Below are 14,469 nucleotides of genomic sequence, written 5' to 3' on the forward strand. Positions count from 1 at the left end.
GTCATTGAAAGTCATTGAACAGGTCAGAGAAATGAAAGGTCTGGGTATGGGAAGGGTCATCCACAAAAAACTGACATCACTAAGGATTGAAACAGCTGGAGCCAGTGACAGCAAGCCAGAAGCTATAATCTTCAAGGATGGATGGGGGTGACCTGAGGCTCAGTGGGTGTCAGATACAGAAGGTACCTTGGGTGGTACATTCTGATGACCTGGGAGGAGGGAGGGAGAATGATCAAGAAAACAGCAAAGAGGAACAAGGAGGTCACCACCCACCTCTGTGCCCACAGACCCAGGGAGAATGGGAGAGAAACTAGGGTCCTTGAGCAAGAACCCAGACAAGCAGGTGAAGGGAACATTTCAGAGTATGTGAGGCTACGGAGGGTCTGCAGATGACTTCCAGTTCCAGAGGGCACAGTGGAGGGGTTTTAGGAGTCAGTGGGGGATGGAAGAGGCTCACAGAAGGGATGCCAGAGCCACACAGGGATGAGAATCCAGGGGTCCAGGGGTGACTGATGTAGGCAGGATTGAAGCACATAATGGGATCAGTCCTGATGTTCTCAAGGCAGGCAGGAAGGCGAACCATATCTCCACCGCAGTGCAAAGATGGAAGGAGAAACACATCCTCTCTCTCAGTCTCACCATGTGCTCCCTACACTGAAACCCATCACGTGGCATTTCCCAACTGTGTCCTGTGCATTTCCAAATGGAAGCACACCAGACCAGAAGTTACGAGAACACAGGTGTCTGGCACCAGAGTGTCCAAATGGGAAAAGCACAGTGTTGAGAGCCCAACAGATGTGAATTCAAACCCTGCCTCTACCTGCCACGAGATCTCAGCTGAGTTGTCTAACCCCTTGGAGGCCCTGGGACTTCATTTTCTCATGTGTGATACAAGAGCACAAATATTCGCCTTGCATATAAAGTGGGTAGGCATTCCATAAATGCTCCTTTCTGACTCACTATGTTTGTAATAAAGAAAACAAGGAAGGCAACATCTAGTGGGCATCTCCTAAGTGCCAGGCATTGTGCTTATACATGCAATTTTCAAATTTAGACTTTACACCACCCATTTTACAGATGTGGAGAGTGAGAGTCAAACAGGTTAAATTATTTGCTCAACATCTCATATTTAGTAACTGGTAGAAGCAGTATTTACACCCAAGTCTTCTCATTCAACTCCGGTGTACTTTCCACTATACCACACTGCCTGGTACATAGTGAAGGCTCAATAAACATTTGTTGGAGGAATAAGTGATGAGACTAGAGTGCGTTTCTGAACATCAGGGCTGGCTTTGTGCTCAAGCAACATAAGTGGCCATGAATGCAACGTGACTTCAAGGGGTGCCCCAAGACATCAAGTTACTAGACTTTGCCTGCAAATTCCCTAATTAGAAATGCATTTTTGTCTCCTCTCCTCCCCTGCTCATCCATCTTAGAAATGCTACACAACAAGGCATTTTTCGTCGTTTCTTTCTCAGTGTCTCAATTTCCCGGATCCATACCTACAAAGCAGTTTTTATAGTTAAAAGTCTAGGAGGTCCTTCCCAGTGGGAGTCTGGGGGAACCCTAAAGAATCAACCTATTTCACAGCTTCAGTTTCTTTCTACCTTATACACACATCACAGTTTTAGGTACAAATCCAGTTTCAGATACGTATACCAAATACTAAAAATAAAATTGTCGGGCTCCCCTGGTGGCGCAGTGGTTGAGAGTCCGCCTGCCGATGCAGGGGACACGGGTTTGTGCCCCGGTCCGGGAAGATCCCACATGCTGTGGAGTGGCTGGGCCCGTGAGCCATGGCCGCTGAGCCTGCGTGTCTGGAGCCTGTGCTCTGAAACGGGAGAGGCCACAGCAGTGAGAGGCCCGTGTACCACAAAAAAAATAAATAATAAAATTGTCCCTTTTTCATTGGTGAACGAGGGCAGCTATACTGTACACTTCTCAACTTTTACTATACTATAATTTGTTAGTGTCAGAAGTTTGAGGTAAAATTCCCCATTTATAAAGCCAAATTCTTCAAACCATCCCTATAAAATTTCATTTAAATTTGTCAAGAAAGCAAAGGAAAAAATCAGTATTAGAGAAGACCTGTGCATACCACACTGTCGGGAGCCTGCAGTAAGCTATGTTCAAATTGACACGAATTCATATTTTAAAATATTCAGGGCCTAACGTATTTTAAAAATGAAATTTTAATTAGGTATGATTTCCTGAACTAATAACATTACTGAATAAGGTCTACAAAAGCAGAAAACGGTACTGAGGGAGGAAACCCACAAATGAGATTTCCCTGCAATGTAGCAATTACTCTGGATCCCAATATGTAAGCCAGGAAACAAGTCTTGCATCGATTCTGCATTTTTTCTCATTCAATTTTGATATTCTCCTCCTTGCAGTTCATTGTAAACGGCAATCAGAGGGCAAAAACACAACGTCATGTGGCTAATGTGGCCCCAAAGGAAAACAGCGCTTCCTCGGGTGGACGTGTGGAACCAGTGGCCATGCAGCCTAAGAGGGAGTGTCAAAGAGACTGGGGTTTCACCTCTGTAGGACTGAGAGACTTTGCAGTGATGATCTTGACACTGAATCAGAGCCTTAGAGAATACATAAAGGGACACTGCATTTGGGAAGGACCTTGATTTCCTCTCCAAGTAGTCTCTGCTGGGCTGCTGTAACTGACATGTCTGCTCTGTGGCTTGCATTTTGGCTCTCACTTCAGTGTGTACCTGGGTTTTCACTACCTTCTAAAAGAGATTTCCCTCAGTTTGACAAATTTACAATATTCATTTTACCCTGATTTTCTGTTTCATATGGAGACACTTTTTAGTCTTTCTATAATTCCAAACTTCGGACAGTCTTCTGGGTCCTGTTCTACACACCAGTGTTTCTCAAAGTGTGGCTCCCAGATCAGCAGCTTCAACATCATCTGGGGATTGTTATAAAGGCACTTTCCTGGGCCCGGCCTCAAACCCAGTGACTCATGCACACTAAAGGTTAGGAGCCACTACTACAGATCATTATCCTTCCACTACGAGCCAGAGTCAGGCATTTTGAGAAGCTGTATTCCTTTCAGACCCATTGTCACAATGGAACTACACCTTTCAAAAGTTTACAGTATAGACCCTTACCACGCTATAACCCCTTAGAGAATATAATTTTATGTTTACTGGAAATCCAGTAAATGCTGGCCGGTAGCCAGCCACTTGAATAACGTAGCTCCAATATAGTGACGGTCCAAGAGGACCGTAGAAATGCCTGCTTTGGGGCATATTCACCAGCAGTTTCTCTCTTCCATTCAATACAGGGAAACAAAGGGCTTCTTTTTTGACACAATGCCTGAATTTCTATAAGCACAGCTCCTGGCTTATGTATAATTATTGTCTAATTCACTTATATCTAGAAGCCTTTCTCAGACTTGAGCTCCACTCCCACAAGTAGCATTCAGAAAAGTGTAAGGCAGGGAACAGAGGAGCATCCTTCTTCAAAGGCAGCATGAATGCTGCCTTTCAACCTTGGTCCTGCCCTGGGTCCAGCCCTGGTCCTAGATGCCCCTCCCAGGGCATCCCCGTCTAGGTGTCCACTTCACTTACCGCACTGGTCTGCACCGACTCGTTCTCTGGTTTGGCTTTTATATCAACAACTCCATCAGCATGGCGGAAGGAGCAGTCAGCAATGACATCATAAAATGACAGCTTCTGGGATTTCAAACCATATTTCTGTAGCCACTTCTCAGAGTCCCAGGTGTCCTCTGGATTCGACTCATTTTCGGCAGAGGTTGCTCCTAATTGTGGTTTTGGAATCACAATTCATCAGCCGTTCATATGACACAAGACTCGCATACGTCATCCTCAACTTAATATTTCAAAGAAACATGTTCTTTGTTAGCTCACATTCTTTTCAGGAAGCATGCTTTCCAAAGCAGGACTGGCAGAGAACTGGTTCACAAGACTGGAAGGCAGGAATCTGCTACTTTTCATTTCACTTCCTCTGCTACCTAAGTTGACTGGACCCATGCAGAGGGGTAGGTGGCTGATAGGCAAGGCAGGAGAGCATTAACCGTAGGGTCAGAAGCTCTGGGTTCAAGTCCTGGCCCCGTTACTTACTAGCTTGGGCAAGTTGCTCAAACTTGGGTGAGTCACCCCATTTAACCTCTCTGAGCTTCAGTGGAATTCTTCACCTGCAGATAGCATCTACTTGGCCTTCCTAAGGGTGTCGGAGTGATTCAATATGAAAAGTTATGTGAAAGTGCGTGGTAACGAGTGGCGCGAGGAATCAGGGACAGGAGCTCCCCTGTTAACTTGGTGTATTTATCCTGATTCAGAGCCTGGCTCTCAACTCTGCAGGCTCAAGAACCTCACGTCAGCTCAGGCGCCTGGAGCTGTATCTATGCCTCACTTTAGGCTCACGTGATCAATTACAGCAAGAAGGCCAATCGCCCAAATATCCCTAGCCTTAGGCGCATTCCCTTGGTGTTTTCCAAATCTTATCTGTACTCTCTAAGGGGGAGGACGTGTTATGTTACCTGCCAGCTTATCATACAAACAGCAAAGTATCTATCCATGTGGCTCAAAACCCCTATGGCCACCTAAGGGAGAGTGGGGTATCTGAGGGTGGGCACAGAGGAGGCATGGTGTCTGGAGCTGGCCCGTGAGAGCTGACTGTGCCCCTTTCCTTCCCGACTCCAGGCTCAGTGGTAGCGCGTGGTGAAACTGACCGTGCCTGCCGGGAGCATATACAGAATCTGAAAATCAGCAGATGTTACAAATGAGGGCTTTCTTATTCCAGAGAGTGGTTGATAACATTTGTCTGCATGATGCCCCTGCAAGGAAGGCAGAAAGGAGCCTGAGCTCTTAGCCCCAGTGGGACCAGTAGAGCCTCAGGAGAACCGGGAGAAGGTGCTGTGCAGAGAGGTGGTTTTTAAAACGGGTACGACCACGTATTAGGCCCGCCAGTCCTACAGAGTTTATTTTCACTTGGATCAGTGGTTCTCAACCCTGCACACTGGAATCCTCTGAGGAGTTTTAAAATATACTGATGCCTGGGTCCCATGCATTAGATTCTGTTTTAACTGACCTGGACGTTGAGATTTTTCAGAGTTCCCTAGGTGATTATACTGTGCAGTCAAGCACTAGGGTAAGATGAAGAAAGCTTTCTAAATTATGATTCGGTGATCCCTCCATTTATGCTTCTATCAGACAGATTCAAGTTAAATTATACTTTTAATGGGAAACAAAAATACTACCCATAGATATCCATTACTATATTTAAGGGGATATATAATTAGAATAATATTTGAAGAAATAAAACACTTGAGAGCCAATTATTTCTCAATAACACATAAAGGATCTGTCCGTTAATGTTACATATGTCCTCAAATTTTAATAGAACAGCTTTTAAATAACGCACTCTGAAACCTACTGGAGCTGGAACTTCTCAAAGAAGCTTGATTTTGGCTTTTGAACTTTAAACCAATCTGGCATCAAAAGCCCCTCTGGACACCATCCCCGATGTCAGCAGTTGGTTTCTACATGATTCACAAAGTGTCTTTTCAATCTGCACAGGGGACTGAAATCAGAGGTTTCCCAGAGCTTCTGATCCCAAGGTTCTCCTGCAAGTTCTCCTGCATCGCAGGGAAAAAGCAAAAGGAAATTGGAGGCATTTTCGTCAGTGGGGTCAGCCTCCTTGCAGAAACCCTTTGGGTGACCATTTTTCCTCAATTATTGTTGATTACATTCTAAGCCTTTGTCTCCTCTTTACTCCTACTTTATTCTCCTCCCTCCTTTATGATCAATAGGTGTAGTAGGAAATAAACTTTTCATTCAATTATTTCCATAGCAACACACACACCTATCACATGCTTTGCTCTGTTTTGGGTTGCTTTCTTTTGAAAAGACAAGAGCCTTTTATCAATTATAAATTCAAGCCAATCATAAAAGAATTTCCTAAAAACACATCAAACAAATTCTAAGAAGGGATTTTTAAAGAGCCAGAGACTAATTTTTGACTGTAGCTTCACCCAGGACCAGGCAGTGCAGTCACCCTGAGGGTATGATTCAGGCTCCCAATTACCCTCTGAAAAGGGGTTGCAGGAAGACCCCAAAGCAACTTGAACTTCATAAAGGGAAGAAGGGGCAGCCAAGCATACAAAACCAAAGAGCATAGGCGCCCCAAAGCTGAAGAAAGGAGAGAAAGGGTGAAATCTCTTCACTTTCAGTGCTAATGACACCACCCCCATCTGAGCCTCATTTTCCCAGGGAGAGGAGAGGAGTGGCGAGGGAGTCATCCATTCATTACAAGTCACTCACTAAGGGGTCCTTCCCATTGCCCTGCAGTTGTCTTAATTAAATGTGCTACATAAATTCTCACCTATGGAGCCAAGGATAATACCTTCATGTATGATAGAGATGTGACCTCACAGTGCATCCTAGATTCTCTCTAATCCATGGGCAGATCACATCCATGTCACAGGATAACCTACCTGCCACCCGGCCCCTGTCCTACTTATCAATCTCAGAACATTTTTCAAGGAGTAAGACCTACCGGCCAGTGCTTTCGAAACATCACAGCTACAGCCAGGGCCACAGCAAAGAGACAAACTGGACACAGTCCATCAGTGCCCACTCTTCCTCTAGAGGCTCACAGCCATCAAGGACTTAGAGTCACCATAACTACCCTCCCCTTGGCGATGGTTAATCTTATGTGTCAACTTAGCCGAGCCACACTACCCAGATATCTGACAAACATTATTCTAGATGTTTCTATGAAGGTATTTTAAAAGTGAGATTAATATTTAAATTAGCAGACTTTGAGTAAAGCAGATAATCCTCCATAGTGTGAGTGGGCATCTCCATTCAGTTGAAGCCTTAGTAGAAGACAGACTGACGTCCCCTGAGGAAGAGGGAATTCTGCTTTTAGACCCAAACTGCAATACCAGCTCTTCCCTGGGTCTCCAGCCTGCTGGCCTGCCCTGCAGATTTTGGACATGCTGGCTTCCACAGGCATGTGAGCTAATTCCTTAAATCTCTCTCTCTATACACACATGTATACATACACATACACACACACACACACACACACACACACACTTAAATATACACGTATCCTATTGGTTTTGTGTCTCTGAAGAACCATGACTAAGAGGCCCATCCTCCTCCACTGAAAGTTACTTGTCCAGAACCTCATTCCTGCCATGGTCCATGTGCCTTTCAAGGGAACAGTCAGCTAATGACTAAACTACAGCTCTAGATCTGGAACCAACCTCACAGAGCATCAAGTTCAATGTTTCCCACAGTGTGTTCCACAGACTCTACTTCTACTGCATGTCAGTGGCTATTACTCAGAAAGAGGGTTCCTTAGCAAAACGTTTGGAGAGCTTGAAAATAAACAGTTTCAAGGGGTTTTTCAACGAAGGACTTGTCAAAGCCTTTGTTGTAGGAATCAGCAGTGGGTCTCACCATGAGCAGAGGCATGAATAGTATTTCCTAAAGGCATTTAGTCTAGGCCCTTTCTCCACAGAACATTTTGTAGGGCTTTTATTTGATAGATCACAGCTTGGTACACACTGTCCAACATCCCTGTTATCACAAGTGTCATGAGACAGTAAACCAACCCTTGGCTACCATGTGGAAAGTGGCACGTGGGAAGTGGCACAGGAAAAGTGGCACATCATGTGGGAAGTGGCACTGTGAAACAGTTACAAAGAAGCTGGAAGTGGTGTCCAACAGCAAGCAAGCAAGTGAGAGAGAAGGAAAGAGAGAGGAAGGAAGCAAGGAAGGGAGGGAGGGAGGGAGGGGAGGGAGGGAAGGAGGGAAGGAAGGAAGGAAGGGGGGAAGGAAGGAAGGAGGGAAACAGAAGAGAAGAGAAGGAAAGAGAAAGAGGGAGGGAGGAAGAATTGAGGACAGCTGGGAAGGGAGAGAGAGGAAGGAGAAAGGGGGCAGCTGCAGGGAAAGAAATCCGGACACTCCTGCTGGTGAGGTGGGTGAGATTTCAACAGGCTCAGCAGGCAGCAGCTGGCAGGACTGAGGGTTCTCTGAAGGTGGGATGATGAGGCCCACCTGGGTCGGGAGCCCAAGAGACAGGTGTTGACAGCGTGGCTCAGGAGAGTAGACTGTCTCCGGGCAGTTACACACTTTGTGCACTGCACTTGCTGACTGACTGATATCTTCTGTTCATCGACACTTGTTAAAGCACCGAGGGCTGAGCTTGTTTGCCTGGCACTGGGAGGGGAGCCAAGCCAGGGGGAGGAGGAGATGGAAGGGCAGAGAAAGGTACCCACTGATATTCTGCACAACTGATTCACCTGGCACATTGGGGTAAAGGTTCTCTGGAGTGCCCCAGGGGGTGCACACACGAGGGCAGGGGTACAAGGAGATGCAGTGATGTGCCTGAAGCCACATCTCTAGTATATGCCTGAGTCCAAACTGGCAGCTACAGAGTCTGCCCCGAGCGGACTGTTGAATAATCTTGGGAATGATGATTAACGTGTGCAACCATTACGTTCACGGGAGACCGGGAAAGAATCTTGATGAATCCTAGGCCCTTTCTCCCCTGAAAATGATTTTTACTTCCTACTTGTAATGCTTGTAAAAATCAAAGTAGAATCTGTTGAAAAGAAGGGTTCCATGGTTTATGCAACTTCAATAAACCAGCAAAAAAACGATCCCAACCCTGAGTTCTCTAACTCCTATAATCTTCAGGGGGTGTAAGCAGGAGGGGAAGGAAGTTAAATGAACAAAGAGGCACAAAAGAAGCAGATGTAAAAATAAAGAACATAAAGCACGGATAATGGATAGGATGTGGGAGAGGAGCTAATGCCTCTCAAAGATACCGTTCTGTTTTCTAATTTTTTTCCTTCTGCCTCGTGATTCTGAAAGAAGGAAGCTTAAAAAAAATTACAAGTAGGCTGTGGATGAGGCAGCTGCAGGAAGAATGTTTACTTTCTGATGATACCTGCAACTAGACACTGAGAGATAAGGAGCAATAGCTCATGACAAACCTGCATGAAGGCTAAGAAGAACCCACCAGTAGAGCACAGGCTCCAAGAGAAGAATTTCGAAAGCCACACATTTCATGTGTCTATGTCTAAAATGACATTGAAAATAGCTGAGAATCAGTGACATAGGCCACAAATTATACCAGAGGCAACTATTTCTTTAAAAGATAGCATGACACGGCAAGAGAAACACAGACCAATTCAAGATGTTTGGTATAAAGTGGAAAAATCAAGATTAAGAAATGAGAAAAGGATTAATGGAGTTTGGGAATTTAAGGTTAAGAACCTGAAATTCTTGCGGTAGTGAGAATGGCAACTCTTAGGGTGGGAACACTAGAATTAAACCGAGACAGAGATCTGAATCTGCTTCCCTTGGGAAATTAAAATATTTGCCACTTTTTTGATCTTGCATCAACAGAGAACATGTTTTGTATTATTTTCATCCTTTTAAATTTATTGAGACTTATTTTATGGTCCAACATATGGTGTCTTCTGGAGAATAATCTGGGTGCATTTGAGAAGAATATGTATTATGCTGCCGCTGCGTGGAACAGATATCTATAGATAACTATTAAGTCTAGTTGATTTATTGTGTTGTTAAAGTTTTCTATTGATCTTCTGCCTGGTTATTCCATTCATTTTTTTTTTTTTTTTTTTTTTTTTTGCCACCTTGCGGCATGTGGGATCTTAGTTCCCTGACCAGGGATCTAACCCGTGCCCCCTGCAATGGAAGCATGGAGCCTTAACCATTGGACCACTGGGGAAGTCCCTCCATCATTATTGAAAGTAGGATACTGAAGTCTTCAACTATTATTGTTGAACTATTTCTCCTTTCAATTTGCCGGTTTTTGCTTAAAGATCTGCTGTTAGGTGCATATATGTTTACAATTATAATATCTTCTTGTTAACTTGACCCTTTTATTATTATCAGATATCTCTTTGTAAAAATTTTTTGTTTTATAATCTATTTTGTCCAAAATTAGCATAGCTACTCCAGCTCTTTGATTGTTACTATTTGTATGTCTTTTTCCATCCTTGACTTTCATCCCATTTGCATCTTTCAATCTAAAGTGTGTATTTTGTAGACAGCATACGGTTGGAATATTTTTTTCTTAATCCATGTGTTTATCTCTGCTGTTTAACTGAAGTGTATAATTCATTTTTATGTAATATAGTAAATGATATGGTAGGATTCACATCTGCCATTTTGCTATTTATTTTCTATATGTCTTAAATCTTTTTTGTTCCTCTATTCTTCTATTACTGCCTTTTGTGTCCAAAAAGATATTTTCTAGTATACCATCTTAATTCCCTTGGCATTTCTTTTACTAAATTTTTTGGGTTATATTTTTAGTGGCTGCCCTCAGGACTACACTTAATATCTTAACTTACCACAATCTAGTTCAGATAAATGGCAAATTAATCTCAATAGGTACACAAAAGCTTTACACCTATATAGCTCCATTCTCTCCCCACTCCTTGTGCTGTTATTCTCATATAAATTATATCTTTATACATTATGTGCCCATCAACACATATTTATAATTATTGCTATGTGCAGTTGTCTTTTAAATCAAATAGGAGAATAAGTTCAAACAAAAGCTACATTTATACTGTCTTTTATATTTACCCATGTAGTTATCTTTTTTTTTTTATTTTTTGCAGTAATGCGGGCCTCTCACTGTTGTGGCTTCTCCCGTTGCGGAGCACAGGCTCCGGACGTGCAGGCTCAGCGGCCATGGCTCACTGGCCCAGCCGCTCCGTGGCATGTGGGATCTTCCCGGACCGGGGCACAAACCCGCGTCCCCTGCATCGGCAGGCGGACTCTCAACCACTGCACCACCAGGGAAGCCCCCCATGTAGTTATCTTTATAATGTGGATTCAAGTTACTCTCTAATACCCTTTCATTTCATCCTTAAAGACTTTCTTTATTATCTTTTATAAGGCAAGTTTTCTAGCAATGAAATCTCTCAGTTTTTGTTTATATTGAATGTGTTAATCTTTCCTCCTTTTGATGGATAATTTTCCCAGATATAGTATTCTTCATTGACAGACTTTTTCTTTCACCACTTTGAATATTTCATCCCACTGCCTCTGGCCTCTATGGTGTCTGATGAGAAATCAGTTGTTAATTGTACTGAGGATCACTTGCATGTGATGAGTCACTTGTCTCTTGATGCTTTCAGGAGTCACTTTTAGGGCCTGGTGCTTTCTGTTGTGGACAGTTGTTTGTTATTGATTCAATTTCTTTAACAGATATAGGCCTATTAAGATTGTTTGTTTCTTCTTGTGGGAGATTTGACAGATTGTGCCTTTCAAGGAATTGGTCCATTTCATCCAGGTTATCAATTTTGTAGGCACAGAGCTGTTCATAATATTCCTTTACTATCCTCTTAACATGGGATCCCTCGTGATGTTTCCTCTTTCAGCGCTGATATTTGTAATTTGTGTGTTTTCTCTTTCGTTCTTAGCTAGCCTGACGAGAAGTTTATTGATTTTATGGATCTTTTCAAAGAACCAGAGCCAGCTTTTGATTCTGTTGATTTTCTTTACAGATTTTGTTTTCAACGTCATTAATATCTGCTCCAGTTTTTATCATTTTTTTCTTCTGTGTACTTTGCATTTAATTTGCTCCTCTTTTTCTAGTTTCCTAAGGTGGAAGCTTATTGACTTTGGATCTGTCTTCTCTTTTAATTTAATTGCATTCAATGCTATAAATTTCCCTCTAAGCACTGCTTTTGCTGCATCCCACAAATCTTGATACATGGAATTTTTATTTTCATTTAACACAGTCACTTTCTAACATGATTCTAGCTTTGACATTTCATCATATCTTGTATTACATTCCAATAACCTTCCTGAATTAAATGCACCACATCTACAGAATCCTAATGAAATAATTCTTCTTCCACATTTTGGGGGGATTTTTTCAGTGAGAGCCTTAACACTGATTTGTGGAAGCATTACATGCTACTCTTATGCAGATGTTTTTATGTTTTTGTTTTTTGTCTAGAAAATACAGAGCTCACTACACATGAGAAAACGTATGCTTGAGTTCAACAAAATACTGGCCCTTTCTAGCACTCTCACTTAATGCTTATTAATCAGCTTCGTCAATACTCATCTAGGAGCTTAGCTTTGACACCTGTATCTTCTTTAACCCAAGTCCTGCCAGGTTCAATATTTGAATTCTCCCTCAGATCTGCCCACTTAGCATCATCTTCACATACTATCACCCTAGTCCAATATTCTTTCATTTCTTGTCTATACTAACATCCTAACTCTCTTCCCTCATCCTCACTTGGTCCCTCCCCTCCAATCTCTTCCCACACAATAGTCAAAGTGGTTTTTTTCTAAATACAAATCTGATCTTATCATTCCCTTGCTTAAAAGCTTCCACTGGGTTCCCACAGGTCTGAAATTAAGAACTGACTTTTCGGGCTTCCCTGGTGGCGCAGTGGTTGAGAGTCCGCCTGCCGATGCAGGGGACATGGGTTCGTGCCCCGGTCTGGGAAGATCCCACATGACACGGAGCGGCTGCGCCCGTGAGCCATGGCCGCTGAGCCTGCGCGTCCGGAGCCTGTGCTCCGCAACGGGAGAGGCCACAACAGTGAGAGGCCCGCGTACCGCAAAAAAAAAAAAAAAAAAAAAAAGAACTGACTTCTCATGCCATAGACTCCAGACCCAGCATGGTCTGGTCCTTAGGTACTTTTCCAGACTCATCACAGGCCAATTGCTAACTTGAATTCTGAGCTCTGGCCACACTCATCTTTTCCAGCTCTACTAAAGTGCCATGCTCCTTCCTGCCTCAGGACCTTTGCATGTGCTGTTCTGTTGCCTAGCGTAAATTCTTCCCTTACTCCCACCCTTCATCTCATTAACTCACCCCCTCAACCCTCAGATATCAGCTCCAATGTTATTTCCTCAGCAAGGCTTTCCTTTACCCCAAAAACCTCAGGAGCTCACACCTTTCCTTAGTCATACTTCCCCAGGTGGGAATTATACTTCCATGTGCTTCTGATTTTCTACCCTTCCTGAACAAGAAATGGTACAAGATCCTGCTTTATTAGGGGCCATTCCATGTCTGTTTTTCATCATTATACTCACTGTCTAGCACAGAGCTACGTATAGTGAGCATTCAATAAACAAAAGAATAAATAAATGGATCAAACTTTTTTTATGCTATCACTACATTCTATGTGTCAGCACAGTCCTGAGTGTTTTACATATATTTTCTCATTTAATTCTCACAACAGCACATTGGGTAGGTATTATTATCATTATCCCAATTTTGCAAATAAGGAAACTGAGGCACAGATAATAAATGTCTTGTCCAGGGTCACACAGGAGTGGGCAGAGCCAAGATTAATGTCTTTGTAACTCCAAACCTGTGTACTTCACCATCACCAATGACTACAGGGAAATCCAGCCAGTTATTTAATACAATGCCAATAAAAATGAGCATTATCTCTTTCTCCACTTGTTAAAAAAAGTGCTCAAAACTCCCGTAGAGCTCCTTGACGGAACTTCCTACAGAGCCTGAATGGATCTTTTGCCTTTTCCTTGTCTTTTGACATTGAGTTTGATATTCTGAACCAACCAAGTATGCGGAGTCCAATTTCGGCATCACTACACAACATGATTAGACTAATTATCTCTAGTGAGTCATAAAATGTCTGTGAAGGTTACTGCAAATGCAGAGTTCCTGAAATGCTTTGAGCTGAAGCATCATCCAAAGAAGAGTAAAGTCTCCCTAACTTTGGACAAATTCTTGAACGTTTTGTGAGAAAGGCCATATTATCGTTTGAGAGCCATACCTGGCACACACACAGTCACACACACAAACACACAGAATGCTCGGATATGCCAACACCAATGTCTCTGAACAGCTCAGCACTTCAGGAGAGATGCACAGGCTCCTGTATTACTTTATTAAGAGCTGTGTTAAGGTATAATTGATAATTGATAACAATAAACCATATACATTTAAAATGTACACACTGGTAAGTTCTGCCATATGCATGGTTAAGTTTATGTCAATCATTTTGCTATTTGTTGTCTATTGGCCCCATCTGTCCTTAATTCTCTCTCTTTTTTTCCTGACAGCTTTTGGATTGAGTATTTTCAAATCCAATGTATCTTGTTTGTTGGCTTGTTTTGTTATTTAGTGGTTATTTTAGTTTATAGTACACACTTTCAATGTATCATGGTCTAATTTCAATTGATATTATATCACCCCACACATAGTATAAGAATCTTACAATAGGGGCTTCCCTGGTGGCGCAGCGGTTGAGAGTCCGCCTGCTGATGCAGGGGACACGGGTTCGTGCCCGGTCCGGGAAGATCCCACATGCTGTGGAGTGGCTGGGCCCGTGAGCCATGGCCGCTGAGGCTGCGCGTCCGGAGCCTGTGCTCCGCAACGGAAGAGGCCACAACAGTGAGAGGCCCGCATACTGCCAAAAAAAAAAAAAATCTT

General features: G+C 43.1%; 1 protein-coding gene across 24 annotated transcripts in view; it reads right to left on the reverse strand.

Annotated features, from left to right (window-relative positions):
- The window catches only part of VWA3B (von Willebrand factor A domain containing 3B), a 211,733-nt gene that overhangs the window by 108,920 nt on the left and 88,344 nt on the right, over nt 1-14,469 (reverse strand). For 22 of the 24 annotated variants that reach the window (XR_016395339.1, XM_089922672.1, XM_089922671.1 and 19 more), the window contains one exon: nt 3,591-3,781. The exons of the other annotated variants lie outside the window; for them this stretch is intronic. Coding sequence is in view for 21 of the 22 variants with exons in the window: in XM_089922672.1 (XP_089778798.1) it covers nt 3,591-3,781 (191 nt within the window). In the remaining variant the exon portion in view is untranslated. The remainder of the gene's footprint in view (nt 1-3,590; nt 3,782-14,469) is intronic. 24 annotated transcript variants of the gene reach the window in all.

The sequence above is a fragment of the Delphinapterus leucas genome, chromosome 13 (assembly GCF_059928025.1).
Source record: "Delphinapterus leucas isolate spDelLeu-1000000601 "Yukka" chromosome 13, BTC_Dleu_Yukka2, whole genome shotgun sequence".
Taxonomy (NCBI): domain Eukaryota; kingdom Metazoa; phylum Chordata; class Mammalia; order Artiodactyla; family Monodontidae; genus Delphinapterus; species Delphinapterus leucas.